At 36.9% G+C, this 27,723-nt stretch overlaps 1 protein-coding gene across 2 annotated transcripts in view; it reads left to right on the top strand.

Annotated features, from left to right (window-relative positions):
* The window catches only part of LOC139124124 (uncharacterized), a 276,954-nt gene that overhangs the window by 229,062 nt on the left and 20,169 nt on the right, over positions 1-27,723 (top strand). For both annotated transcript variants that reach the window (XM_070690267.1, XM_070690268.1), the window contains one exon: positions 25,967-26,277. In XM_070690267.1, the coding sequence (XP_070546368.1) occupies positions 26,214-26,277 (64 nt within the window). In that variant the 5' untranslated portion in view covers positions 25,967-26,213. The remainder of the gene's footprint in view (positions 1-25,966; positions 26,278-27,723) is intronic.

The raw sequence follows: 27,723 nt of genomic DNA, 5'->3' as shown, positions 1-27,723 counted from the left end.
GACGGGTTTCAAGTTCAACATCACGATCAATGCTGCCGCGGCAGTCAACGAGTCGAGCCCCGTCGAGCCGAGGACGCGAAGAGCGTTCATCATCCCCGACAGCAATGACTATACTACCGACTTCAGACTCATACATCGTACCTTGTTGATGAACTTCCGTCGTCTCGATCTCGCGTCTGAGCTACAAAAGAAAGACTCGTTGCTTGTAGGCTTACCGATTGAGTCAGAGCCGAACACTGTTCTTCATAATATTTAAACAAGCTCATTTTATTGATAATTTCGTAAAACATAATAATTGGTAATTTTGAAAATTTCATACAAACTATACAAGGCAGAATTCTTTGAATGACAAAATAACCCGTTCTCGGTAGCCGCGGCTGAGTGTCGCGACGTCCCGCTTGCACGTCCAATAATTTTATGAATGAATTTTCACTCAAATTGATGTTATAGTAAGTACCAAATAAATACCTTGCATTAAAAATCCATACTCTTTCCTATTTTCGCTTGATTCGCACAGAAAAAGCCCTACGAGAGACGCTAATTATCCATAGGAGCAGCTTCGGCGTGCTCGAAGTTAACCTCGACATGTACAGCTGAGCGCTGTCAAGTCAGCTGTGACCCAGCCATGACCGCATAACACAAGCGTATGAATTCTTGTAAAATACTCCCTCTCGTTCTTTCCCAGTAATTATCATTCCTCAAAGGTTTATTCAAGAAAAACTGGGTCTATGTATGTGATAAATATATAATCCCCCCGTATTCCTCACTCGTGTGTCTGCGTCGCGGACTCGTGATTCCCCGTGTAGCGGCCGTATCCCCCTCGCCTACGGCTCGGAGGGATACGGCTGCTACACGGGGAATCACTCGTCCGCGACGCAGCCACACTCGTTCGGAATACGGGGGGATTATATATATGTATTCTATGATATCTTCTTCAGGCTTGACAACAATATTATGTTTAGCCAAGATTCTGGAACATAACGTACATAAGTGATATACCACAAGTACACCATGTTAACATACTGGTATAAACTAAAATTGTCATTGTTGGTCTTCCAAAAATAGTGTTTAAGTAAAATACTGTCTTTCTGATAGCATCAAACATTCCACATCCTTCCAAACACTAGTGATGCTATTCCGTCATAAACCATCCCTCCCATTATTTGCGAATAAGCCTCATTCATAATGGTATAACTGTAGACAATTTTGAAAAATATTGGTTCAGCACATATGTTGGTTATTGCAACATGCATACCAGGTTACGCAATCACAATTGTGGAATCTAGTTAACTGAAATCTTTGTTTATTGTCCTTTAAACTCATGTAACTCTTGGTGCAATAAAATGGTGTCCATTACACTGTGCTGCCATTTTACAGAAATACTAAGTACTAGTGCACACATGACATTACATTCCTACAGAGTGATTACTAAGGAATTTCCCCTACAAGTGCAAATCAATCTTATACCCACTATGTCTAATGCTTTACCTCATAAATGACCTTTGCTGATCATTACACCACAAGATGATTTGTACCACCTGTTATTCAAATATCGCAATTATACCATGCAAAGCAATCAGATACGCACGGGATGTAACTCACTGCGGGGCTGAAAGGATGCCTGAGTGGACAGTATTCCACAAAACATGTTTCCTACCTTAGAGTGCTTTCAGTCGATCGCTATTGACGACAGTGAACATTTTATCAATTTATTTTCAATAGTATATTGATCGAAATCTGCTCGCGTTCCGCTCGTGTAACCAGGTTACCTTATGAATTTTTCCACATTTACCCATATATATCGACGTATATACCATACCTTAACATATATGTTGGTTACTTGTACTCAAATTAATTACATCGACGACAATTTTTTTCAGTTTTGGTAAAAATATTACGTTTCGGCATATTTTAGCGCACTTTTGCCAGGTTTGGCACCACTGTGAGCTGGGAACGACCTGCGAGTGAGCAAGAAAACACTGTATCAATTTCGGATAACAGAATATCGATCGATAACATTCACTTCTCGACTAAAGTGGAGACTCTGTGCCCATTTACCTCCGTTCTGTGTTATTTTTCCAATTTTCTGCAGTTTCCATCGTTCATATTTGCCCAAATTGTGTATATACTACAGGTACAACAACTTGACAGGTATTTGGTCTGTACAACTTACGAGACGCTTACTGATTAAAATGCGTCCATTTAAGACCCTTGTTCTGTATATGTAAACGCTGTCAGATCGCCATTTTATTGAGGACAGGAGTATATTTTAGTGATCGGAATAAATACAATGCAAATAAAACAAGTTTCGTCAAGAAATTCAAAAATCTAAAACCAAATGAATTTTGTATATCAATCAAAGAATCACCGTGCCACTTTTCACCATCATTTGTTCAGAATCAGGGCTCGAAAAAAGCGGTAGTCCCGCGTCCACAGACTACCAACTTTTCTCTGGGGCTACCAAAATCCATGAAATAAATAAATGGTCATGACCATTCATTCATTTTATGATTGTTTCATGCATCGTGTCTAAAACTAGGGTCAAATATATGCACGGTCACCCGTTCCTTCAGTATATTTCGACATATCAAACAATATAAGTAGTATCTCGTATCAAACAAAATTCATGAAAAAATGGCCAACTTTGTCCCTTTAATTAAAATACAGTCAAACCCATCTGGACACAGGAAGGCCAGAATATGACTTTGCTAAGCAAATTACTAAGACTACAAGTGAGCGGTGGAACTTCGCAACAAAGTTTCAATATCTGAACTGACGGACTTGAATGACAGGCACAGGAAATGATGGCCAATGAAAACGCATTTTCGTTACATTTTGATCATAATATATCAATCAAAATCACACGGAAATCATGACTCCTCCCTACAGAAAGCCCTTGATCTATTTTAGCCCTCCTACAGTATGTCCCAGTGCTGAGAAGGTTATGTTGCCATGACAACTATCAACATTTGCATACAACTCTGAGAGTAAAAAGGGTTGTCAGTAGGTCACCAAACTTTTTAATATCACTATCGTCCATTATATCGGATTCCGTTGGCATTAAAGGTGTGCAATATTCACATCAAATGAATGGAAAATTCAGTTTATGGCAGATTCTAGAAAAATAGCCTTTTCTTGTCTGGGAAACGAAAAACGATATCCCTGAACTAAAATATGCATGGGCTACCAGCCAAAGTCACTGGGCTACCAACTTCAGAAAATGGTAGCCAAAGTGGACTACCAGGGAAAAAAGATAATTTCGAGCCCTGAGATTTGAGGAATTTGAACGGATAGAAGTGTGCAATCTGTTTGTACATTGGACGGTATTGTTTTCTACGGAAAATTGAGGTTATTCGCCGCATCGTAAAATAAGAAATACATCTGAAAAAAAAAACCCACAAAACTTTTGTTTAACTTTTTCATTTCATCGTAATTTTTTAAATATTTGAGATTACACATCTCATGAAGGTTAACTAAAACTATATGGTTTTATTTTGAGTTTCTCTCTTATTTTTATGAAATGACAAGTTAACGATAGTTTGTGCTGTCGGCTGTTACGATTATTGCTTAGGTATTTTAGCAATTTTTCGGTGAAATTCTTGCCAAAATATCATAATTGAAAGGGCAACATATAAAGGAAATTGAATATGCAACTTTTTCATCAATATTTTACTGTGCAACGACGAAATCCGGCGAAATTTTCAAGACGATGCGGGAGTTGGACTTTACTCTCTGTACGCGTATTCAATGTATGTGTGCCGAAAAGTGTATTGCCCAAAATGGGGCGCCTTTGCGCCGTAGTGACTTGCTCCAAACAGAGCTGCTATCTCACATTTCTGAGAAAAAAAAACAGTTGCCCTAAACTCCCGAAAAGTGAATTTTATAGTGCTTGTACTTAGAGGTTAACATGAAATAGAGGCCACTTTCCGCATCTCAAATATGTAACCTGGTCTTGGACTTTTACCCAAAACTGGCTGCTACTTTCCATTAACCTCTGAGTACAACAACTCTCTCTCTCTCTCTCTCTCTCTCTCTCTCTCTCTCTACATATATATTTATATACAGTCACACACACACAGTTTTGCTTCTAGTATTGAAGCTGTAATAAATGAAGAATCTTCAGTAGATCTCACCTTCTCAATGTGCCTTTCTGGACTTTATCATTGTCTTGAGGTCCATTTAAAAATTTCTGAATCTGTGGTCTTCTGTTCATCCTTTACACAGCAGTGCCACAGCATCTGAGATAACAGCTATAAATTATATGCTTTTATTTTGACAAACTTCAAATCTTCAAGTATTACATCAGTGAGGCATTGACCAGCTCAGGCAGGTAATGGTTAACTTATGCAAATGGATGTGGGACAATGCCTTTTTTGTCATAATGGTTCAATTTACATTTAGTAGGCAGACCAACGAGCTTTCCTGCTTGTAAGTTTGATTGAAATAAGTCTGGGAAGGTTTGAGCAATGGTGATGGACGGATACTTTGACTTGCTGTACAGATCATCATAGCCAAATCTATGAACTCTATCTGAATGTGTTCATGAGAAGGAACAGCAACTCAATTGAGTATTCAAATCATTTGATTCGGTACTTCAGTGCCATAAATTGAATGTTACATCATACGAAAGAGCCAAATAAGATATTATAATCATTTATAATTACTATAAATAAAGAGGGTTTTGATATTGAAAGGCATTCTGTTCATCATTTCTTTTTATCCTTGAGATATTTACCTCATCTATTTGCACGTAACTCTGATGAACAAGCAAAAACACCAAGAAACATATTATGACAATATTACTGTGTACTGGTATATTACATGTATTATGGTACTTGTTGTTAAACCGAGCGGCCAGTGAGAAAACTATTGACCATAAGAACGCGAAAAAAAAAATTCAGTAGGTCTCTGTCCTGTGGAAATGGTGAAATTTGAGAGTTTTGTTTGTTTCGTGTTGCTTTTGCCACAGGGCACAAAATAGATCCGATGACATTTGCACAAACCCTGAGTTATGATTTGTAGAGAATGATTTGCATTATGCGAATATGAAGTATATTAGCAATCAAAGAGCAAATAGTCAAGGATAACTATAACTTGGTTTACATAGGGAAAACTAAGTGTAAACAATAGCTGTGCAAAAACGTATAGCCTAAGTTTACTAACAGAAGATGCCACAATGGCAGCTATTGGTTGGGGATATTTCCAGCCACAACAAACATCGCCATTTGACCCAACAACTTATATTCTCTTGTCTCTCGAACTGGTATTTATGGATGAATGATGGAGATAGAGTTTTTTTAATGCAGTCCAGTCTTATGCCTGTAAAGAGATTAAAGATATACCAGCTCTTTAACTTTACATAATCATGAGCTTTCTTCATTGGTTTAAGTTCAAAGAGATTAATTTGTGGTTCCTTGGCTGAATAATTGGCATGTGCAGGTATAGGAGGTTGATGACTGTCCTATCGCGGAATCTCAGTGATATTACTTGCCTGGACATTTCTTGTCTAGATAATGCAGTGAAAACTCAATAAGTTTGCTCTGAGTAGTTGAATTAGTACATATTCATGAACCCTGTGTAACTTGTATGTGCCTGAACTTTGGCTCTTTCCTAATGAAATGCACAAAATTTGCATGCTCATCTTATTTATGCACGAGTCTAAATCATTTCTAATTTTGAGCTATTTTCGGATTGATATTTCTGTATATAAAGACATTTTTTTTCTTAATACAAAAAAAACAAAACAAAAAAAAAAAAAAAAAAAATAAACAAACTGAACAACTGGATATGAAATGGAACTCCAGGAACTGTTTTCGAAATATTGACTCTGCCAATTTTCTAGATGTCAACTGTTCAAAGATTTTGGTCTGTGCCGAACATGGCAGTTTACTAATTGTATTGTAGAGAAGTTCTTTTCAAGTGACTTAAAATGTTGCTGCATTATCAACAGTTGTCACATGATTGAAATACGCTGCTCTTTACTGATAACCTGTGATTTGATGCCGAAACTTAACAATATTGACTTCTCAACACATTCTGGTAAAAAACACTTAGTAATGTAAGGACAACTTAAAATTTTTGAAACAAATTCTGATCCTTAAACACACAAATTAATGAATGAACAGTGTGAGGCATAGATTAAATTCATATGTCACTTCTGTAAAACAACATACGTTTAACTTGTGCTCCACCTGTAATTTGTCATGAGTGTCATGACCCCAAAGGTCATGTTGGAAAATATTTTGATGAAACCCAGTTCAATGTTGTGTAGTCTTTAAAATGCAAGAGATCTGAATAGTAATTTGATAGTATAGTAATATAATGGAAGTGTTGAATGTTCGTGTATAATATGAGTATGAATACTTCTTATGAGTATTCATAAGAAGATTAATACTTAAGATACCAAGCTTTGGCCATGATTTGGGTAATTTAACCCTTTGCACCCTGACCCCCTGGTACTCTATGACGTCATCGGACATTTCTGGGTTAAAAAGGAGTTGTAGTGATGCATAGTAAAAAAATACCAAAATACAGACAATAGTTTTCAGTGAAGGTAACGGTATTTACTGCATACTGCGGCTGAGTGTCGCGACGTCCCGCTTGCACGTCCAATAATTTTATGAATGAATTTTCACTCAAATTGATGTTATAGTAAGTACCAAATAAATACCTTGCATTAAAAATCCATAGTCTTTCCTATTTCCGCTTGATTCGCACAGAAAAAGATCCTACGAGAGACGCTAATTATCCATAGGAGCAGCTTCGGCGTGCTCGAAGTTAACCTCGACATGTACAGCTAAGCGCAGTCAAGTCAGCTGTGACCCAGCCACGACCGCATAACACAAGCGTATGAATTCTTGTAAAATACTCCCTCTCGTTCTTTCCCAGTAATTATCATTCCTGAAAGGTTTATTCACGGAAAACTGGGTCTATGCATGTGATAAATATATAATCTCGTGATTCCCCGTGTAGCGGCCGTATCCCCCTCGCCTTCGGCTCGGAGGGATACGGCCAGTACACGGGGAATCACTCGTCCGCGACGCAGCCACACTCGTTCGGAATACGGGGGATTATATATATGTATTCTATGATATCTTCTTCAGGTTTGACAACAATATCATGTTTAGCCAAGATTCTGGAACATAACGTACATAAGTGATATACCACAAGTACACCATGTTAACATACTGGTATAAACTAAAATTGTCATTGTTGGTCTTCCAAAAATAGTGTTTAAGTAAAATACTGTCTTTCTGATAGACATCAAACATTCCACATCCTTCCAAACACTAGTGATGCTATTCCGTCATAAACCCATCCCTCCCATTATTTGCGAATAAGCCTCATTCATAATGGTATAACTGTAGACAATTTTGAAAAATATTGGTTCAGCACATATGTTGGTTATTGCAACATGCATACCAGGTTACGCAATCACAATTGTGGAATCTAGTTAACTGAAATCTTTGTTTATTGTCCTTTAAACTCATGTAACTCTTGGTGCAATAAAATGGTGTCCATTACACTGTGCTGCCATTTTACAGAAATACTAAGTACTAGTGCATTCATGACATTACATTCCTACAGAGTGATTACTAAGGAATTTCCCCTACAAGTGCAAATCAATCTTATACCCGCTATGTCTAATACTCTACCTCATAAATGACCTTTGCTGATCATTACACCACAAGATGATTTGTACCACCTGTTATTCAAATATCGCAATTATACCATGCAAAGCACTCAGATACGCAAGGGATGTAACCCACTGCGGGCTGAAAGGATGCCTGAGTGGACAGTGTTCCACAAAACATGTTTCCTACCTGAGAGTGCTTTCAGTCGATCGCTATTGACGACAGTGAACATTTTATCAATTTATTTTCAATAGTATATGATCGAAATCTGCTCGCGTTCCGCTCGTGTAACCAGGTTACCTTATGAATTTTTCCACATTTACCCATATATGTCGACGTATATACCATACCTTTAACATATATGTTGGTTACTTGTACTCAAATTAATTACATCGACGACACTTTTTTTCAGTTTTGGTAATAATATTACGTTTCGGCATATTTTAGCGCACTTTTGCCAGGTTGGCACCACTGTGAGCTGGGAACGACCTGAGAGTGAGCAAGAAAACACTGTATCAATTTCGGATAACAGAATATCGATCGATAACATTCACTACTCGACTAAAGTGGAGACTCTGTGCCCATTAACCCCGTTCTTTGTTATTTTTCCAATTTTCTGCAGTTTCCATCGTTCATATTTGCCCAAATTGTGTATATACTACAGGTACAACATCTTGACAGGTATTTGGTCTGTACAACTTACGAGACGTTTACTGATTAAAATGCGTCCATTTAAGACCCTTGTTCTGTATATGTAAACGCTGTCAGATCGCCATTTTATTGACGACAGGAGTATATACCAGTAATCGGAAAAAATACAATGCAAATAAAACAAGTTTCGTCAAGAGATTCAAAAATCTAAAACCAAATGAATTTTGTATATCAATCAAAGAATCACCGTGCCACTTTTTACCCTCATTGGTTCAGAATCAGGGCTCGAAAAAAGCGGTAGTCCCGCGTCCACAGACTACCAACTTTTCTCTGGGGCTACCAAAATCCATGAAATAAATAAATGGTCATGACCATTCATTCATTTTATGATTGTTTCATGCATCGTGTCTAAAACTAGGGTCAAATATATGCACGGTCACCCGTTCCTTCAGTATATTTCGACATATCAAACAATATAAGTAGTATCTCGTATCAAACAAAATTCATGAAAAAATGGCCGACTTTGTCCCTTTAAACTAAAATACAGTCAAACCCAGCTGGACACAGGAAGGCCAGAATATAACTTTGCTAAGCAAATTACTAAGACTACAAGTTGAGCGGTGGAACTTCGCAACAAAGTTTCAATATCTAAACTGACGGACTTGAATGACAGGCACAGGAAATGATAGCCAATGAAAACGCATTTTCGTTACATTTTGATCATAATATATCAATCAAAATCACACGGAAATCATGACTCCTCCCTACAGAAAGCCCTTGATCTATTTTAGCCCTCCTACAGTATGTCCCAGTGCTGAGAAGGTTATGTTGCCATGACAACTATCAACATTTGCATACAACTCTGAGAGTAAAACGGGTTGTCAGTAGGTCACCAAACTTTTTAATATCACTATCGTCCATTATATCGGATTCCGTTGGCATTAAAGGTGTGCAATATTCACATCAAATGACTAGAAAATTCACTTTATCGGCAGAATCTAGAAAAATAGCCTTTTCTTGTCTGGGAAACGAAAAAAAGATATCCCTGAACTAAATATGCATGGGCTACCAGCCATTGTCACTGGGCTACCAACTTCAGAAAATGGTAGCCAAAGTGGACTACCAGGGAAAAAAGTTAATTTCGAGCCCTGAGATTTGAGGAATTTGAACGGATAGAAGTGTGCAATCTGTTTGTACATTGGACGGTATTGTTTTCTACGGAAAATTGAGGTTATTCGCCGCATCGTAAAATAAGAAATACATCTGAAAAAAAAACCCCACAAAACTTTTGTTTAACTTTTTCATTTCATCGTAATTTTTTAAATATTTGAGATTACACATCTCATGAAGGTTAACTAAAACTATATGGTTTTATTTTTGAGTTTCTCTCTTATTTTATGAAATGACAAGTTAACGATAGTTTGTGCTGTCGGCTGTTACGATTATTGCTTAGTATTTTAGCAATTTTTCGGTGAAATTCTTGCCAAAATATCATAATTGAAAGGGCAACATATAAAGGAAATTGAATATGCAACTTTTCATCAATATTTTACTGTGCAACGACGAAATCCGGCGAAATTTTCAAGACGATGCGGGAGTTGGACTTTACTCTCTGTACGCGTATTCAATGTATGTGTGCCGAAAAGTGTATTGCCCAAAATGGGGCGCCTTTGCGCCGTAGTGACTTGCTCCAAACAGAGCTGCTATCTCACATTTCTGAGAAAAACAGTTGCCCTAAACTCCCGAAAAGTGAATTTTATAGTGCTTGTACTTAGAGGTTAACATGAAATAGAGGCCACTTTCCGCATCTCAAATATGTAACCTGGTCTTGGACTTTTACCCAAAACTGGCTGCTACTTTCCATTAACCTCTGAGTACAACAACTCTCTCTCTCTCTCTCTCTCTCTCTCTCTCTCTCTCTCTCTCTCTCTCTCTACATATATATTTATATACAGTCACACACACACAGTTTTGCTTCTAGTATTGAAGCTGTAATAAATGAAGAATCTTCAGTAGATCTCACCTTTCTCAATGTGCCTTTCTGGACTTTATCATTGTCTTGAGGTCCATTTAAAAATTTCTGAATCTGTGGTCTTCTGTTCATCCTTTACACAGCAGTGCCACAGCATCTGAGATAACAGCTATAAATTATATGCTTTTATTTTGACAAACTTCAAATCTTCAAGTATTACATCAGTGAGGCATTGACCAGCTCAGGCAGGTAATGGTTAACTTATGCAAATGGATGTGGGACAATGCCTTTTTTGTCATAATGGTTCAATTTACATTTAGTAGGCAGACCAACGAGCTTTCCTGCTTGTAAGTTTGATTGAAATAAGTCTGGGAAGGTTTGAGCAATGGTGATGGACGGATACTTTGACTTGCTGTACAGATCATCATAGCCAAATCTATGAACTCTATCTGAATGTGTTCATGAGAAGGAACAGCAACTCAATTGAGTATTCAAATCATTTGATTCGGTACTTCAGTGCCATAAATTGAATGTTACATCATACGAAAGAGCCAAATAAGATATTTATAATCATTTATAATTACTATAAATAAAGAGGGTTTTGATATTGAAAGGCATTCTGTTCATCATTTCTTTTTATCCTTGAGATATTTACCTCATCTATTTGCACGTAACTCTGATGAACAAGCAAAAACACCAAGAAACATATTATGACAATATTACTGTGTACTGGTATATTACATGTATTATGGTACTTGTTGTTAAACCGAGCGGCCAGTGAGAAAACTATTGACCATAAGAACGCGAAAAAAAAATTCAGTAGGTCTCTGTCCTGTGGAAATGGTGAAATTTGAGACGTTTTGTTTTGTTTCGTGTTGCTTTTGCCACAGGGCACAAAATAGATCCGATGACATTTGCACAAACCCTGAGTTATGATTTGTAGAGAATGATTTGCATTATGCGAATATGAAGTATATTAGCAATCAAAGAGCAAATAGTCAAGGATAACTATAACTTGGTTTACATAGGGAAAACTAAGTGTAAACAATAGCTGTGCAAAAACGTTATAGCCTAAGTTTACTAACAGAAGATGCCACAATGGCAGCTATTGGTTGGGGATATTTCCAACCACAACAAACATCGCCATTTGACCCAACAACTTATATTCTCTTGTCTCTCGAACTGGTATTTATGGATGAATGATGGAGATAGAGTTTTTTTAATGCAGTCCAGTCTTATGCCTGTAAAGAGATTAAAGATATACCAGCTCTTTAACTTTACATAATCATGAGCTTTCTTCATTGGTTTAAGTTCAAAGAGATTAATTTGTGGTTCCTTGGCTGAATAATTGGCATGTGCAGGTATAGGAGGTTGATGACTGTCCTATCGCGGAATCTCAGTGATATTACTTGCCTGGACATTTCTTGTCTAGATAATGCAGTGAAAACTCAATAAGTTTGCTCTGAGTAGTTGAATTAGTACATATTCATGAACCCTGTGTAACTTGTATGTGCCTGAACTTTGGCTCTTTTCCTAATGAAATGCACAAAATTTGCATGCTCATCTTATTTATGCACGAGTCTAAATCATTTCTAATTTTGAGCTATTTTCGGATTGATATTTCTGTATATAAAGACATTTTTTTTCTTAATACAAAAAAAACAAACAAAAAAAAACAAAAAAATAACAAACTGAACAACTGGATATGAAATGGAACTCCAGGAACTGTTTTCGAAATATTTGACTCTGCCAATTTTCTAGATGTCAACTGTTCAAAGATTTTGGTCTGTGCCGAACATGGCAGTTTACTAATTGTATTGTAGAGAGTTCTTTTCAAGTGACTTAAAAATGTTGCTGCATTATCAACAGTTGTCACATGATTGAATACGCTGCTCTCTTTACTGATAACCTGTGATTTGATGCCGAAACTTAACAATATTGACTTCTCAACACATTCTGGTAAAAAACACTTAGTAATGTAAGGACAACTTAAAATTTTTGAAACAAATTCTGATCCTTAAACACACAAATTAATGAATGAACAGTGTGAGGCATAGATTAAATTCATATGTCACTTCTGTAAAACAACATACGTTTAACTTGTGCTCCACCTGTAATTTGTCATGAGTGTCATGACCCCAAAGGTCATGTTGGAAAATATTTTGATGAAACCCAGTTCAATGTTGTGTAGTCTTTAAAATGCAAGAGATCTGAAATAGAATTTGATAGTATAGTAATATAATGGAAGTGTTGAATGTTCGTGTATAATATGAGTATGAATACTTCTTATGAGTATTCATAAGAAGATTAATACTTAAGATACCAAGCCTTTGGCCATGATTTGGGTAATTTAACCCTTTGCACCCTGACCCCCTGGTACTCTATGACGTCATCGGACATTTCTGGGTTAAAAAGGAGTTGTAGTGATGCATAGTAAAAAAATACCAAAATACAGACAATAGTTTTCAGTGAAGGTAACGGTATTTACTGCATACTGCGGCTGAGTGTCGCGACGTCCCGCTTGCACGTCCAATAATTTTATGAATGAATTTTCACTCAAATTGATGTTATAGTAAGTACTAAATAAATACCTTGCATTAAAAATCCATACTCTTTCCTATTTTCGCTTGATTCGCACAGAAAAAGACCTACGAGAGACGCTAATTATCCATAGGAGCAGCTTCGGCATGCTCCAGTTAACCTCGACATGTACAGCTAAGCACTGTCAAGTCAGCTGTGACCCAGCCATGACCCCATAACACAAGCGTATGAATTCTTGTAAAATACTCCCTCTCGTTCTTTCCCAGTAATTATCATTCCTCAAAGGTTTATTCAAGAAAAACTGGGTCTATGCATGTGATAAACATATAATCTCGTGATTCCCCGTGTACGGCCGTATCCCCCCTCGCCTTCGGCTCGGAGGGATACGGCTGCTACACGGGGAATCACTCGTCCGCGACGCAGCCACACTCGTTCGGAATAAGGGGGGATTATATATATGTATTCTATGATATCTTCTTCAGGTTTGACAACAATATCATGTTTAGCCAAGATTCTGGAACATAACGTACATAAGTGATATACCACAAGTACACCATGTTAACATACTGGTATAAACTAAAATTGTCATTGTTGGTTTTCCAAAAATAGTGTTTAAGTAAAATACTGTCTTTCTGATAGACATCAAACATTCCACATCCTTCCAAACACTAGTGATGCTATTCCGTCATAAACCCATCCCTCCCATTATTTGCGAATAAGCCTCATTCATAATGGTATAACTGTAGACAATTTTGAAAAATATTGGTTCAGCACATATGTTGGTTATTGCAACATGCATACCAGGTTACGCAATCACAATTGTGGAATCTAGTTAACTGAAATCTTTGTTTATTGTCCTTTAAACTCATGTAACTCTTGGTGCAATAAAATGGTGTCCATTACACTGTGCTGCCATTTTACAGAAATACTAAGTACTAGTGCATTCATGACATTACATTCCTACAGAGTGATTACTAAGGAATTTCCCCTACAAGTGCAAATCAATCTTATACCCGCTATGTCTAATACTCTACCTCATAAATGACCTTTGCTGATCATTACACCACAAGATGATTTGTACCACCTGTTATTCAAATATCGCAATTATACCATGCAAAGCACTCAGATACGCAAGGGATGTAACCCACTGCGGGCTGAAAGGATGCCTGAGTGGACAGTGTTCCACAAAACATGTTTCCTACCTGAGAGTGCTTTCAGTCGATCGCTATTGACGACAGTGAACATTTTATCAATTTATTTTCAATAGTATATTGATCGAAATCTGCTCGCGTTCCGCTCGTGTAACCAGGTTACCTTATGAATTTTTCCACATTTACCCATATATGTCGACGTATATACCATACCTTTAACATATATGTTGGTTACTTGTACTCAAATTAATTACATCGACGACACTTTTTTTCAGTTTTGGTAATAATATTACGTTTCGGCATATTTTAGCGCACTTTTGCCAGGTTTGGCACCACTGTGAGCTGGAACGACCTGAGAGTGAGCAAGAAAACACTGTATCAATTTCGGATAACAGAATATCGATCGATAACATTCACTACTCGACTAAAGTGGAGACTCTGTGCCCATTAACCCCCGTTCTTTGTTATTTTTCCAATTTTCTGCAGTTTCCATCGTTCATATTTGCCCAAATTGTGTATATACTACAGGTACAACAACTTGACAGGTATTTGGTCTGTACAACTTACGAGACGTTTACTGATTAAAATGCGTCCATTTAAGACCCTTGTTCTGTATATGTAAACGCTGTCAGATCGCCATTTTATTGACGACAGGAGTATATACCAGTAATCGAAAAAAATACAATGCAAATAAAACAAGTTTCGTCAAGAGATTCAAAAATCTAAAACCAAATGAATTTTGTATATCAATCAAAGAATCACCGTGCCACTTTTTACCCTCATTGGTTCAGAATCAGGGCTCGAAAAAAGCGGTAGTCCCGCGTCCACAGACTACCAACTTTTCTCTGGGGCTACCAAAATCCATGAAATAAATAAATGGTCATGACCATTCATTCATTTTATGATTGTTTCATGCATCGTGTCTAAAACTAGGGTCAATATATGCACGGTCACCCGTTCCTTCAGTATATTTCGACATATCAAACAATATAAGTAGTATCTCGTATCAAACAAAATTCATGAAAAAATGGCCGACTTTGTCCTTTAAACTAAAATACAGTCAACCCAGCTGGACACAGGAAGGCCAGAATATAACTTTGCTAAGCAAATTACTAAGACTACAAGTTGAGCGGTGGAACTTCGCAACAAAGTTTCAATATCTGAACTGACGGACTTGAATGACAGGCACAGGAAATGATAGCCAATGAAAACGCATTTTCGTTACATTTTGATCATAATATATCAATCAAAATCACACGGAAATCATGACTCCTCCCTACAGAAAGCCCTTGATCTATTTTAGCCCTCCTACAGTATGTCCCAGTGCTGAGAAGGTTATGTTGCCATGACAACTATCAACATTTGCATACAACTCTGAGAGTAAAACGGGTTGTCAGTAGGTCACCAAACTTTTTAATATCACTATCGTCCATTATATCGGATTCCGTTGGCATTAAAGGTGTGCAATATTCACATCAAATGAATGGAAAATTCAGTTTATGGGCAGATTCTAGAAAAATAGCCTTTTCTTGTCTGGGAAACGAAAAACGATATCCCTGAACTAAAATATGCATGGGCTACCAGCCAAAGTCACTGGGCTACCAACTTCAGAAAATGGTAGCCAAAGTGGACTACCAGGGAAAAAGTTAATTTCGAGCCCTGAGATTTGACGAATTTGAACGGGTAAGAAGTGTGCAATCTGTTTGTACATTGGACGGTATTGTTTTCTACGGAAAATTGAGGTTATTCGCCGCATCGTAAAATAAGAAATACATCTGAAAAAAAACCCACAAAACTTTTGTTTAACTTTTTCATTTCACCGTAATTTTTTTAAATATTTGAGATTACACATCTCATGAAGGTTAACTAAAACTATATGGTTTTATTTTTGAGTTTCTCTCTTATTTTTATGAAATGACAAGTTAACGATAGTTTGTGCTGTCGGCTGTTACGATTATTGCTTAGGTATTTTAGCAATTTTTCGGTGAAATTCTTGCCAAAATATCATAATTGAAAGGGCAACATATAAAGGAAATTGAATATGCAACTTTTCATCAATATTTTACTGTGCAACGACGAAATCCGGCGAAATTTTCAAGACGATGCGGGAGTTGGACTTTACTCTCTGTACGCGTATTCAATGTATGTGTGCCGAAAAGTGTATTGCCCAAAATGGGGCGCCTTTGCGCCGTAGTGACTTGCTCCAAACAGAGCTGCTATCTCACATTCTGAGAAAAACAGTTGCCCTAAACTCCCGAAAAGTAAATTTTTATAGTGCTTGTACTTAGAGGTTAACATGAAATAGAGGCCACTTTCCGCATCTCAAATATGTAACCTGGTCTTGGACTTTTACCCAAAACTGGCTGCTACTTTCCATTAACCTCTTAGTACAACAATTCTCTCTCTCTCTCTCTCTCTCTCTCTCTCTCTCTCTCTCTCTCTCTCTCTCTCTCTCTCTCTCTCTCTCTCTACATATATATTTATATACAGTCACACACACACACAGTTTTTGCTTCTAGTATTGAAGCTGTAATAAATGAAGGATCTTCAGTAGATCTCACCTTTCTCAATGTGCCTCTTTTGTTTGTGTCCTTGTCTTGAGGTCCATTAAGAAATTTCTGAATCTCAGGTCTTCTGTTCATCCTTTGCACAGCTGAACCACAGCATCTGAAATAACAGTAATAAATATATGCTTTTGTTTTGACAAAATCCACATCTTCAAGTATTACATCAGTGAGGCATTGGCCAGCTCAGGCAGGTAATGGTTAACTTATGCAAATGGGTGTTGGACAATGCCTTTTTGTCATAATGGTTCAATTTACATTTAGTAGGCAGACCAACGAGCTTTCCTGCTTGTAAGTTTGATTGAAATAAGTCTGGGAATGTTTGAGCAATGGTGATGGACGGATACTTTGACTTGCTGTACAGATCATCATAGCCAATCTATGAACTCTATCTGAATGTGTTGATGAGAAGGAACAGCAACTCAATTGAGTATTCAAATCATTTGATTCGGTACTTCAGTTCCATAAATTGAATGTTACATCATACGAAAGAGCCAAATAAGATATTTATAATCATTTATAATTACTATAAATAAAGAGGGTTTTGATATTGAAAGGCATTCTGTTCATCATTTCTTTTTATCCTTGAGATATTTACCTCATCTATTTGCACGTAACTCTGATGAACAAGCAAAAACACCAAGAAACATATTATGACAATATTACTGTGTACTGGTATATTACATGTATTATGGTACTTGTTGTTAAACCGAGCGGCCAGTGAGAAAACTATTGACCATAAGAACGCGAAAAAAAAAATTCAGTAGGTCTCTGTCCTGTGGAAATGGTGAAATTTGAGACAGTTTTGTTTTGTTTCGTGTTGCTTTTGCAACAGGGCACAAAATAGATCCGATGACATTTGCACAAACCCTGAGTTATGATTTGTAGAGAATGATTTGCATTATGCGAATATGAAGTATATTAGCAATCAAAGAGCAAATAGTCAAGGATAACTATAACTTGGTTTACATAGGGAAAACTAAGTGTAAACAATAGCTGTGCAAAAACGTATAGCCTAAGTTTACTAACAGAAGATGCCACAATGGCAGCTATTGGTTGGGGATATTTCCAGCCACAACAACACCGCCATTTGACCCAACAACTTATATTCTCTTGTCTCTCGAACTGGTATTTATGGATGAATGATGGAGATAGAGTTTTTTTAATGCAGTCCAGTCTTATGCCTGTAAAGAGATTAAAGATATACCAGCTCTTTAACTTTACATAATCATGAGCTTTCTTCATTGGTTTAAGTTTAAAGAGATTAATTTGTGGTTCCTTGGCTGAGTAATTGGCATGTGCAGGTATAGGAGGTTGATGACTGTCCTATCGCGGAATCTCAGTGATATTACTTGCCTGGACATTTCTTGTCTAGATAATGCAGTGAAAACTCATTAAGTTTGCTCTGAGTAGTTGAATTAGTACATATTCATGAACCCTGTGTAACTTGTATGTGCCTGAACTTTGGCTCTTTTCCTAATGAAATGCACAAAATTTGCATGCTCATCTTATTTATGCACGAGTCTAAATCATTTCTAATTTTGAGCTATTTTCGGATTGATATTGCTGTATATAAAGACATTTTTTTTCTTAATACAAAAAAACAAAAACAAACAAAACAAAAACAAAAAACAAACAAACTGAACAACTGGATATGAAATGGAACTCCAGGAACTGTTTTCGAAATATTTGACTCTGCCAATTTTCTAGATGTCAACTGTTCAAAGATTTTGGTCTGTGCCGAACATGGCAGTTTACTAATTGTATTGTAGAGAAGTTCTTTTCAAGTGACTTAAAGTTGTTGCTGCATTATCAACAGTTGTCACATGATTGAATACGCTGCTCTTTACTGATAACCTGTGATTTGATGCCGAAACTTAACAATACTGACTTCTCAACACATTCTGGTAAAGAACATTTAGTAATGTAAGGACAACTTAAAATTTTTGAAACAAATTCTGATCCTTAAACACACAAATTAATGAATGAACAGTGTGAGGCATAGATTAAATTCATATGTCACTTCTGTAAACAACATACGTTTAACTTGTGCTCCACCTGTAATTTGTCATGAGTGTCATGACCCCAAAGGTCATGTTGGAAAATATTTTGATGAAACCCAGTTCAATGTTGTGTAGTCTTTAAATGCAAGAGATCTGAAATAGAATTTGATAGTATAGTAATATAATGGAAGTGTTGAATGTTCGTGTATAACATGAGTATGAATACTTCTTATGAGTATTCATAAGAAGATTAATACTTAAGATACCCAGCCTTTGGCCATGATTTGGGTAATTTAACCCTTTGCACCCTGACCCCCTGGTACTCTATGACGTCATCGGACATTTCTGGGTTAAAAAGGAGTTGTAGTGATGCTTGGTAAAAATACCAAAATACAGACAATAGTTTTCAGTGAAGGTAACGGTATTTACTGCATAGTTCAGTTGGAACTGAACACTTACTATCAGAACTAGCAAACTAACAGTACATGCTCTGCTTAGTTACATAGGTTGACTGTGAATTATTGGCAATGTCTCACATGACATCAGTATATATGTACACATATTGACCAGTCATGAGGGTACCAGCATATGGATATCTACCGATTTAATGTGAATCAACGAAAATGCATGTTCTGTTTCGGATAACAGGCCATTTGGGGTGACTCACAGGTCAAAAGAAGACAGAAGTCATGCTGTTACTTGGATATGACAAGCCAACATGTTCTTTGTGTCACCGAAATTATCTCTTTGGCAAGGGTTAAGCTGCAATACAAGTGACAGGTGGTTCTAGTTAATTCTTCATGTGTGTGCACATGCAAAATTTATTCCCGGGCAACAGCTGACGGTACTGGTACCCAATCAGATGACAGTTAATGATATGGTAATGTAATTTATCAGCATAAAATGACACATCCACATAACAGTGATTTGACCGATCACAGCTTAGAAAAGGCCAGGTGTGTGTCAATAATAAAAAGCTTCAACATGACTAACTTGCCATTATCAAATGACTGTAGCTCCAATAGGGGGTTCTTAGACTCGTTTACTCCATACTACGTCCTTGAATGCTTCCTTTCACTTTCTTGGGAACAAAGAGGGAGTTGTTTTCATTCATTTTTGGTGTATAGCAATTAAAACAGTATTATAACACACCTCTTCTGCAGTCTGTACTCCAATTCCCCAATTGATGGTGGCGTTTGATGCCTTCTTTTCGTGCTGATCCATGTTAATGATGTCATCAGGCATCATTTGTCGGAACTGTTGCCTGCCAGTCATCAGTTCCTTAAAATAGTGCCCGCTGACGTCGAAAACTATATTATTGGCAAGTGCTTGAACTGGAATGTAAACAACGATGTCATCTGCGACTGAGCAAAACCATAGTCGAGAAATTTCTCGGTTTATCTTACTTTCTTAAGAACTGAATGCTATGGTTTCCAACAAGGACTTGAAACTGATGAAAAATGATAATCAAAAGAGCATTGAACATTTTGGAGGAATATTTGGAACCTATCGAGAAGAACTTTTTCTTGCCAAACCACTCCAACATATTACATGCGACAAGTTTGTGTATGGTACATTCTTATGCATTACTGCGGATGAGGTGAGTTATAAATATATATTGACAGGCCATGAGGGCTGCATCGGCATATGTCTTCAATCCCTCCGACCTCAGAGTACCCCGCCAAAACAAAACAAACAAAAAACAAAAACAAAAACAAAACAAAAACAAAAACAAGACAGACTCTTTCCCTTGGCGTTCAGCCTCGTAAACATACTATTTGGGGGACTCACAGTCCCTCGGGTTACAGGCGTATGTTGTTACCCCTATGACCAGTCAATATGTGTATAATGTACCATTGGCTACCAAATTTGCAACTAGTACCCACTGTCATGAGGCATGACTGGATATGACAAGACATGATGAAATAAACAAAAGTGTGTATAACTCACCTTTCAACACCTGCTGCTTCTATGGCTAAAACAGGTTTTCGTATAGGCTTGAGTTCGTGTCCTTTTGAGTTTACATGTATCACATCTAGAAATCTAATGAAGGGGCAAAAATACAAAATGTTCAAAAACTCAATGAAATTAAAAATTGCCATTACATAAATAGACATTCATCGAATAGCGAAAACCATTTTGCAAATAAATTGGTGAGCATAATTACATATGACATATTTTGCACGTATTTTATTGGATATGATAAAACATATTTTCTTCCAAATCAAAATCTTTCAAAGATACCAAAATGCAGAGGTTATGCCTTTGATAAGAAATACAGTTTTGGGTTTTACCGAAAGTACATGAAAGAATTAGAACCCAATTCTACTATGAACATGTGAGTAACTAGGGAATATACTGCATCCACAATTTAGCGAGCACGTACACGCCAAATGCAAAGGTGTATTGTGCAGCTGTTTTTAAGTTTTAGCAATTCGACCGGAAAATAGAAAAATGGGATTTTTTGTTTTCTTTTACCAAAAAGGCAAAAATTCTCAAAAAGATTAAATATTGCATTTTTTTTTTCAAAATTTGAAAATACTTTTCCAATCACATTACATATTTTTATCACAGTTAACCAACAATATTTAAAAACAGGTAATCCCACTTCATGTCTTTAAGCAGCTTTAATACCGGAATAGCAAGCTTAATTGACATTATTCAATAAACAAATGGCTATTTTGCCAAATTCAGAAAAAAAATAAGTTGAAGCAAGTCATCGTTAATGACAAAGTCCAAACTTATTAATAGGTTCTTTGATTATAATTCCTTGGAGAGGTTAGAGTGTCTGGTTCATTAATTGGGTCTGTGATATAAGGAGGAGCCTCCCTTTAAAAGAACGCGAAGCTATGACGGCGTTGATTGTGTAAGCGGACACCAAACAGGCATCATGCAGGCACACGCTCCAGAAAATGCCACTTTTTAGTTTTATCCGGCCGCAAAAACGCAGACACACTGCCAAGCGGTCAACGCAAAGCTGCTGCCGATCAAACTCTGTGGTTATATTCAAATTTTAACGCGACTGGAAGATAATTTTTCTTGAAATTCGAGCGTTGGTGGTGGGGAATCAATGACCGCTGCCGATTTGAACCCACCGTAAATCAAACGCTTGTAAAAACTCTGTTTGCAGGATTAGCAAAAGGTGACAAAAGGTTGAGATCAGGTTGTGCAATTAATGTTATAGAAATAAAACATTGTACTGGCCAAGTGTTTGACTGGGAGGAGTACTCAACTAATGTGAAAAACTGGGATTGAAAGTTGCGGCTTTAAAGATGAGTTGCATTTTGGTGACAACATAACACCAATGTGGGCTGCCACCTTAATTACAAAAGGTCATTACCTAAGCCATTTAGTAAGTAATCTACAAGATGTTGCCAACATTTTAATTTGCATTCTATTATAACACTGACAGATTATCACATGTACCACATTTCATAAGTGATACCACAAAGTATTACTTTGTATTACAGCAATGTTAGATCGACATCTGAACAAAGTTTAATCAAATTTGATAACATGTTTCTGGACAAATCACTCTAATTAGGAAAGTTCATTAAATATGTAAATCAAAAAATAATGTATATGACACTAACAAATGTTTTCACTCAAACGTTAAAGCAGTGTGAGCTCAATATCTGTACCACGTTTCATGAAATTTGATGACTCGTTTTTCGCCATATCAGGAAATTTCCAAAAATTCATAAAAGATGCAAATCAGCAGTTAACTGACATGATACTACTGTTTTTGCATGCCATAACACTACTCAGAAGATCAACATCTGTGACCCGTTCCATCGAATCTGATACAGCATTTCTAGACATATCACGGTAATTATAAAAGTTCACCTTATATGCAAATTAGCAATCAATTGACATGATACTACTTAATGTCTTTGCACAGTATTAGAGTACTGAAAGATTAACATCTGTACCAAGCTTAATCAAATATGATGCAGTATTTCTGGACACAGCCAACTAATTAGAAAAGTTCATTAAATATGTAATTAACAATTAATTTGAATGACACTAATACATGTTTTCATCCAAATGTTAAAGCAATGTGAGCTCAACGTCTGTACCAAGTTTCATGAAATTTGATAAACCAATTTTTGACAATCAGCCTAATGACGAGAATTCATTAAATATGAAAACGCCAGTTAATTAAGAGGATACTACTACATATATATGCACTCAATTACGCCCCCAAAAGATCAACTTATGTGCGACATTTCATCAAATTTGATGCAGCATTTCTTGACGTATCACACTAATTATTAAAGTTCATCGAATCGAATATGCAAGTAAGCAATTAATTAACATGATACTGCTTAATGTCTTTATTCAGTATTAGAGTACTGAGAATCAATATATGTACCATGTTTTATCAAATTTGATGTAGTTGTTCTGGAGATAGCCCACTAATTAGGAAAGTTCATTAAATATGCAAATTAGCATAATTCCCTCGACACTTCTAAGTGTCTACTTGTGCTATAGATCTGAAAAAATATGCTGCAGTGTTTCTAGACTTATCATCATAAATACAAAAAATCATCAATTATGCAAATTAGCGATAAATTGATGCTATACTGACTGTGTGCTATCAGAGGCCTGTGTGACGAACATCTTTACAAAGTTTCATTAAATTTAGTGCAGTTGCTTTTTCAAAAAGTCAATATCAATGACATAGTTCCCGCTTTTTTAATAAAATGTCCGTCACACGGCCATATTGAATCGGATCACAAAAAATCGACGTGCATATGTATGACGCAAGGAGTGATCCGGAATGAAATTGCTCTCCAGGCTTCACTGAGAAATCTGTGTGAACAGACGACCGGACGGACGGACGGATGCATGCACGCACGCATGTGCGCACGACGCACGCATGGACATGACGAAACCGATCGGTGTCCGTTGGGACTAAAAAGGACCAAAATATTAGATTTATATTCGATTGTGACTTTAGATGAAAATGGACAATCAAGCACTTGATTTGGTCCATTCTACTGACAATAGAGCACATTTAACATGCATACCTAAAAGAATACAGTAGTTTTATTATGTGCTGTAGCTAAGGTTGTTGAAGACCTGAAAACAGAGAGGCTTGAGTGACTTTGGTACCTGTAGTTGTTGTACAATTTGTTTTTGTGATCCATAATGTGTAATGCCTCATTACTATTTCCGGAATGTTAATTCTTATTTCTGAATTATTTAATTTTTCTCCACATTGAACTACCTTTAGACAGTTTATACTGTATTGAGATATTTAATGATCTTTTGGGTTCTTAGGGTCCATATCTCACCTCATGCCCCTACATTATCAATTATTTGCCAACAACTCAATGCCAACAACCAATTAGCTGAACTGGTCACACGTTAGAGAAGCTACAGCATCATGAAGGTGATACCGAAGGATTCACAGCGCGCGTTGGTTGCTATAACTGACAATGTTCCAAAGGCGCAATTTTGCATGTGCAAAATCTTACCGTTCCGTTGTTGTTTATGGATTTTCGACTACTGGTATTTTGAAAATGTTCACAATCTTTCAACTCTCTCAATTGTAAACCAATTAAGCTGGCTTTTGGTAGGATTATTGGAGTCATACATGAGAATATAGATAAGCGTGCGTTTCTAAAAATTCTGGACCGTTTATGAGATAGCGCCATAAAATCCTTAAACAATTCCACTATGACACAGTAGATTTTTTACTGTTCAAAAATCGTTTATACTTGAACAGATAACCTAAACCTGATCCTTGTTAGGGGCTCTAAACTGGTATCTCATGTGTTACATTCTGAAAATTTGGGAAATTTGGTGCAAATTTGTAGGAGCTTAAATGTTTTAAAGTAGAGCTGTGAAAATTTGTATATTTGTGACGTCACTGACCGATCGCGCAACAAACCTGCGTCTTTTGGAATAGTATGGTTCTGTAAGTCTTTATTATGCAAAGAAAACTATGAAAACTTTTCATTTTGATTAATTTTGGAAATTACCTTTGCAACCGGTGCTTAGCACTTTGAATCCTTCGGTATCGCCTTAACAGTATTTTTATTTAATGAAATGTTTACATACCTGTTATTCTGATGACTCTTCAATTTCACTGTTGCCATACGTTGCCCTTGCCGACAATATTTCTTGATATTTATGAGCTTTACTAACAACTTGCTTTCAAAGATACTGACCTGAGGCAAAGTGTTTACTACACACTCAACATGAGCGATTTGATAGTTGCTGCAACACCTTTAACACAAAATGTAGTAGAATTCAGAAACATTTCGAAGTTCCGAATACTCCCTACCGAGATCCATCTTCACTAATTCTTTCTGTACCCAAAACAATAGCGAAATGAACACTGTGATATGCGGTATCTGCGTTTACAAATTAGTGGTATCAATCGGAGAGAATTTTGCTCACTCGCTTAAATTTATTGTTGTATTTATGACGATTTAACTTTGAAGTACATTTTATCTAAATCAGGGTGATAGTGGCCGTTTCTAAAGCGATTTCATTTTTTCAATGGTTAGTGATTCAAAGCATTTTAATAGAGATCTTACTTGAGGCAGAGTATATACACTCCTTTACCCCTTCTATTGTTTAACCTTTGGAATTGATCATGTGGTCTGCAACAGCTAGTCAATGTTTTTAAGAATAGACAAATTTTAAGAAAGAACCGAATCTAATTTACACTGATCAACCGAATCTGTGCTTCAAGTTCAATATGTACTGGCCATACATTGTCAATGAACTTTTTGATCGTGGTGGATCTAGGTCACCCTCATATAATAACATCGTGTAAACACGCGGCTATAGACAGTGGTTGGAGAGACTGAGGGTAAGTGCAGTAAAATCTTGAGTAACACTTGCATACAGGGTACATCCTCATCGAGACATTTCACACGTGAGTGCAGTGCAACACATTAGCCGAAGACGGACGACGGCAGACTATGCAAGGATCGTTCAGTCAGGTCTGACTGTCTTCGGCAATGCAAGTCACAATTATTGTCGGAAAACTCAGCAAATCAATGAACAAAAACTCTGTTTAAAAACGCTTGAAAGTGGAAACGTCAACAAAAGAACCTTACCTACTTGTGATCACTTCTTTCACAACGTTCCCGGAGTTTAGCTGATAACATTGCAGACCTCTCAATTTTACAATCAATGTCAGTTTTGAAGCTCTACATGTACCCTTGCACATTATAAGAATATTTGTGTAAAGAAACATTAGTTTATGAAGTCTGTTAAGCTTCAGCTGCATGAAGTCAACAACCATGCATAACAATTCCTCTAAATTAACACCATAATAGATAAGTAAAGAAGATGATGATGATCATGATGATGATCATGATGATCATGTTGAAACAGAATTTGAATGAATGAATATGGGCCCACGCCCATCAGGCTTAGTATAGGCCACTGATAAATAAATATGAAAATCTATTTCTCTTTTCTGCAGACCCGGAAGATCAATTTATCACGGATGTAGCAGACAAATCAATTTTTGACTGTCTTCTGAAGAAGCACAGGGTGAGAAGGCCTTTTTGAAATTGCGATGTACGAAACTGCAAAGGAAGCTTAAGAAAACTGCTAAACGATTGAGTCAAGCTAAGCATCAGCTAAAAAAAAAACATCACACTGAAAGCACATTGAATAAACACAAAAATGTAGTAGCAGATACGAGTGTGCATCAGGAACAGAAGGCAATGATCAGCAAACTTCTTGAGTCAATGGAAAAGATTTATATATCAACATCACTGTATGGAAAAGGTAAAAATACAAATACTCTGATTTGATTAGCCTATTAGATTTTGCTAACTAAACGATTGAACAACCTGTCTATGTCCAATATGGTCATCTACAAAATGTAATGGTGATTAAAGCTTTGCTATAATCATTGTTAACATCTGGATGGACACAGGGAAAAGGGTCTACACCTTTGATATGTGTGGGTCACCATGCGTCGCCCACTCCTACCACTCGCTAGTACACTTGAGACAACCTAATAGGCCACCTGCTCTCATTTACCGTTATCTAAACTACTTGCGTCACTCTTTCCACGTCATTATCCATGCGCATATCAGTGTGATTAACGCTATATATCGCCCATTTCAACTTCTACCACGTTCAAGTTCACACCGCAAAATTCCCATCCACCCTCCGCAAAAAAAATAATGATAATAAAGCGTGCCTCGCCGTAGGGTAGCAGCTCACAATAAAAGAGTACTGTACGTCTTCTATATGAATAGCTTTTACAGAATAGAGCTCCAGGGGTGTACTGTCATAGGCCGGTAGCGGGTGCCCGGTAGCATGTTGCCTGATGCGCGATACTAGGTGTCTGGTGCCGTCGTCCAGGGTGCTACGACGCCTCGTCGCCCCGTCCATGGCAGTACAGCATAAACCCAGGATTTCGGCCAAACACTTGCTTCCATGTCGTTCCTTTGCGTTAATACCTGTAACTTTAAAGGGGACAATCTGCCCACATTTAAAATAGAATTTACTTTTTCACAGGAAATATCAAGGAAAGGTAGTAACCTAAAGAAACATTGTATTATCTGTCATAATGCACAACGAATCGACACACTGTACATCCCGGTTTTTCTACATTTACCGTACTCATCCAAGTATAAGATCCTGGTTTGGCAACACAAAATGGCGGAAAAACTAGGGGGAGGGACTCATTCCCGAGCAACTCTATGTTATTTGCCATGACGCTTAATTTATGCTAATTTTATGCATGATTTTTTGAACACCACTCGAACTTCCAATCACTTTCAAAATCGACTTACACATCAAAAGAAATTGTTTACACAATCTCTGGATGCAAAATTTGCATTTTTGTGAAATTTAAGCTTTTGAAAAAACTCCAAAACTTGCACCAAAGATGTCGTGTGTGCTGCTGATCAACAGGCATGCATTGACTGCACGGAAAAGCAACTCAACATTCCTGTATCAAACGGTCTACATCTTGTAAAAACAATAACATAGCAGTGAAAATTGTTATAGTCACCAGGTAAAAGTCTTCACAGATGAAAGGGTATTGCTTCAAACAAATGAAACTGCATGTTTAGAGGATGAAAACATCGTGGTCGTGAATGAAAATAAAAAGTGGCGGACATGACTGAGGATGTGTATAGTAAGAAGACTATTCTATTTAGGCAACAGGGATTAGCAGGGTCAAAGAATCAAGAAAATACTTGAAAAACGTGTAATTTT

This window comes from Ptychodera flava (genome assembly GCF_041260155.1).
Source record: "Ptychodera flava strain L36383 chromosome 23 unlocalized genomic scaffold, AS_Pfla_20210202 Scaffold_23__1_contigs__length_28996876_pilon, whole genome shotgun sequence".
Classification (NCBI taxonomy): domain Eukaryota; kingdom Metazoa; phylum Hemichordata; class Enteropneusta; family Ptychoderidae; genus Ptychodera; species Ptychodera flava.
This window is presented reverse-complemented; position numbering and strand designations above follow the sequence as displayed.